Raw genomic sequence first — 3,566 nt, forward strand, 5'->3', positions numbered from 1 at the left:
AAGTAATGTGGTACAATACAACTTATAAAAAGGCATGCAGAATATTTTCAGGACCCAAAATTTCCCCAAAAATTTGCACACAAAATAACGATACTTTATGAACCGATTAATAACACTGTTCTGCAAAAAAAAACTTTTTTTCTATTTCTGAAAAAATACATTGTGTTCCTAGTTGTACTTCGAGCACTGAATTCAAACCTGTTTTTAGTTTTTTTCTGTCAGGGATAGTTTATGAGTAATCACAATTTTATTTTTTCTTTATGTTTCTGATATAGTGCAGGACACATTAGCTGAAATTCAAGAAAAAAATCAGCTTTTTTATGATGTTATTAAGTTCATCATATTAAGGGAGGTTGGGATCTAACATATAACATATACATCTTAGTGTATTTGCTTTGTAGCATTTATTTCACATGAGCAATTACAGAAAATTGACAAAAATGAGCCACCATATAGTAATGCACATCACTTTTTCTCTTGTATTGAGAATTTTTCTTCTCTCAAATGATATTCCAGCAATAATCTGCTAACATAGAATGTACCCACTTCTCTTCATAACGCCTTTCTATAGTAGAAATGTCTTTATGGAATCTTTTGCCATGTTCATCCGATACGTCACTACAACTCTCTGTGAAGTAGTTCAGATGAGTCTATCATATGTACCTTCAGAGACATATTGCATCCCAGATATTGGTGTGCTTTGATCATGTCATTCACCATTGCTTTGTAGTTGGTAGCTCTTCTTTCGAGGAAGTTTTCTGATACCATCTTGAAACACACCCATGCTCTCTTTTCTTTGGCAGTTAAACATGCTTCAAAATTTGCATCTTTCTGCAACTCCTTGATTTGCGGGCCCATACATACACCTTCCTCTATTTTTGCAGCTGAAAGATGGGGAATTTGTCAGCTAGATATGCAAATCCACTGCCTGTTGGATCCATGGCCTTTACGAATTGTTTCATTAGGCCAAGTTTGATGTGAAGCGGTGGAAGTAGTATATCTTCAGGAGCTACCAGACTTTCATGTTGCACATTCTTTTCGTCCACTTTCCACCTCCACTTAGGCCATTTTTTTTACATTTAGTTAGAATTTCTGTCATGACTATCCCACTCGCAAAGAAAACATGCATACTTCGTGTAGCCTTGTTGCATTCCCAATGTCATAGCAATTACTTTGAAGTCTCCACATATTTTCCATTTGTATTCATTGTATTGTAATGAATTTATCATCCTTCATAAGAATTTGTAATTCTCTTTAGTCAAGCTGGCATAAGCAACTGGAACAGAGGGCATTTTATTTCNCTTCTCTAATATCTTCTTCAGTGATGTCTCCATTATTCAAATGATGATGGAGAAGAAGGGTGAGGAATGGCTTTCTGTTTTTACTCTGTGTATATACATTTTCAGAACTTTCATCGATAGAAACTTTTTTACCTTTTAAATATTCTTGCATTTCATGTTTCCTTTTAGATATTACCTATTAACATAGAAAACTTGAAATGATCCCTTCATCTTATAAATATTATACACATATTATACACATATATAAAGTTATGTTTATGGACAGCATCTTAGAACACATTAATGATAAACAAGTGAGCAATTTTGAACAGAGAGGAAGAAAGAGCTTATTTAAGCTTTGAGGGTTCACTAGAGATGCTCACAGACAGTTTCTCAGTATTAAGTAGGCTATTTTAGTAATCATATTCGAAGATAAGAATATGAATTATAGTGTTTACTTTGTAATGATTCTATTATATAGATCAGTGTTTTTCAACCTGTGGGTCGCGACCCCCAGAGGGGTCGCAAAGCCTTACGTGGGATGTCGCGGGTAAAAGAAAAAGACAAGTGTTTGTAGGTCCTATACTACAATAAAGAAAACTACAATTTCAGTGAGAAAACTGTATCTGTTTATTTTACAGTACAATTGGTTTTTTAATTGATATTTAGGTCTCAACAGAAAGAAAATTAAATACGTAGTTTTTAAAATCACTGATATAATTTTAATATGGCCCTGGGGGGTCGCCAGAATTTTTTAACTTGTAAAGGGGTCGCGTATTCAAGAAGGTTGAAAAACACTGATATAGATCATAAATTTGGAAAAAAACTGAAAATTTAAATTACAGAAAATGATAATATAGAGAATGAAAAGATTCGATCATGTGAAAGGACAAAAGAATAATCTTCCTCACATTTTTAAATCGTACCTTTCTAGTAAAGTTATGTACTGTATTAAGTACACGATTAAATTCTCTTCCTGATGAGGATATACTAAAGAGCATATCAGACCACATCCAAGGATGCATATTTCTCAACAATATCAATTCTTCAATTCTAGAATTACAAGAAGAATTACAGGATATAGATCAGTCAATTCTGAAACTTATACAAATAAAGTGTTTCAAAACCTGTTAACATTCTTGACATATTCAGATTCTTCGTCGCGTTGAGCATTTATTTCTACTCCCATTGCAGTTTCTTAATAAATATATTATAAAAATATACTAATACCTTATAAGATTATGTAGCAATTGGATTAATAATAGATACCTGCTATAATATCAAGAGTGCATAAGGATAACATGCGAGTGATGTTAACCCATGGATCTTGTACTTTTTTCTCTAGTTTATCGATTAAAATAAAACAATGCTTATTGATAACTGTATGAAAATTTTCTAGAATTTTAAAGTGAAATGCTGGTGTTAATAACTTTCGCCTTGGCTTCCATAACTCTCTGGATCTGTATAGGAAATTATAAAAGCCACACTCTTAATACGTTCATAGTATTACTTATTTATAATAAATGGATTTACCTGGTAATTAACCCATTTCCTAGCCATGATTTTAATGCATTATACATCCAACCTTTATCTAGAACTGTGTGGCTGTTTATAATTACCTTGAGAGAAAAAAAATACACTTAATTAATATAAAACGTACTTTTTAATTTAATATAAATATTTTTGAAAAATTTACTTCGATGTATTCCGGTTTGTACAGATGTACAATAAAGTTTCCAGCTACATAAACAACGTACAGTCTTTCTCTTTCGTATAGACGACTTTTGCCATACATATACTGGAAAATCCCTGATTAAAATTAAAATTGAAGTTAATAAATCTAACAAAACTTATTAAAATGAGGAAATATAACAAACTTACAAACTTGAGGAATGTAATCTGAATTAGTTCTATTCAGCATTACTTTACAAAATACATAAAAAAGATTAGGTATTGGTGAAACAGTTAAATTACACTCTTTGAGACGGTTTAACTGTTTGTACTGATTCCATTTTGTTATCGATATTAAAAGAACTACACAAATAACAACTATACATAATTGCCATAACATCCTTTCAGTTTGAATGTACAAATTAATAATAAATTTGATTTTTAAACTTTGTTCTTAGATAAGGCATTTCTTATCTACTCTATTATCATACGATTTATTTAAATGTAGTGTTAATATGCTCCTTTTAAACGATAAACAATTAACACATGAATTTATTTGCTTAAAAAACATAAAATAATTTACCGTTTAAATGATTTTATTGAAACAAAATACAC

General features: G+C 31.0%; 2 protein-coding genes across 2 annotated transcripts in view; both read right to left on the bottom strand.

Annotated features, from left to right (window-relative positions):
* Window positions 1–858, bottom strand: part of LOC111617005 (cytochrome P450 4V2-like) — a gene marked incomplete at its 3' end in the record, with an annotated part of 3,013 nt that extends 2,155 nt beyond the window's left edge. The window contains exon 1 of the mRNA XM_023358350.1: window positions 664–858. Coding sequence (XP_023214118.1) covers window positions 664–858 — 195 coding nt within the window. The remainder of the gene's footprint in view (window positions 1–663) is intronic.
* Window positions 859–1,293: 435 nt separating this feature from the next.
* LOC111617004 (cytochrome P450 4V2-like) lies at window positions 1,294–3,356 on the bottom strand. Its single transcript, XM_023358349.1, has 7 exons — window positions 3,162–3,356; window positions 2,977–3,089; window positions 2,814–2,899; window positions 2,550–2,740; window positions 2,408–2,477; window positions 2,207–2,333; window positions 1,294–1,476 (listed from the first exon to the last, which is right to left on the bottom strand). Exons 1-7 carry the CDS (start codon window positions 3,349–3,351, stop codon window positions 1,294–1,296), a joined length of 960 nt encoding a protein of 319 aa, XP_023214117.1. The 5' UTR covers window positions 3,352–3,356.
* Window positions 3,357–3,566: the final 210 nt, after the last annotated feature.

The sequence above is a fragment of the Centruroides sculpturatus genome, unplaced genomic scaffold (assembly GCF_000671375.1).
Source record: "Centruroides sculpturatus isolate CEXI.00-Female unplaced genomic scaffold, Cexi_2.0 scaffold4315, whole genome shotgun sequence".
NCBI classification, from domain to species: Eukaryota; Metazoa; Arthropoda; class Arachnida; order Scorpiones; family Buthidae; genus Centruroides; species Centruroides sculpturatus.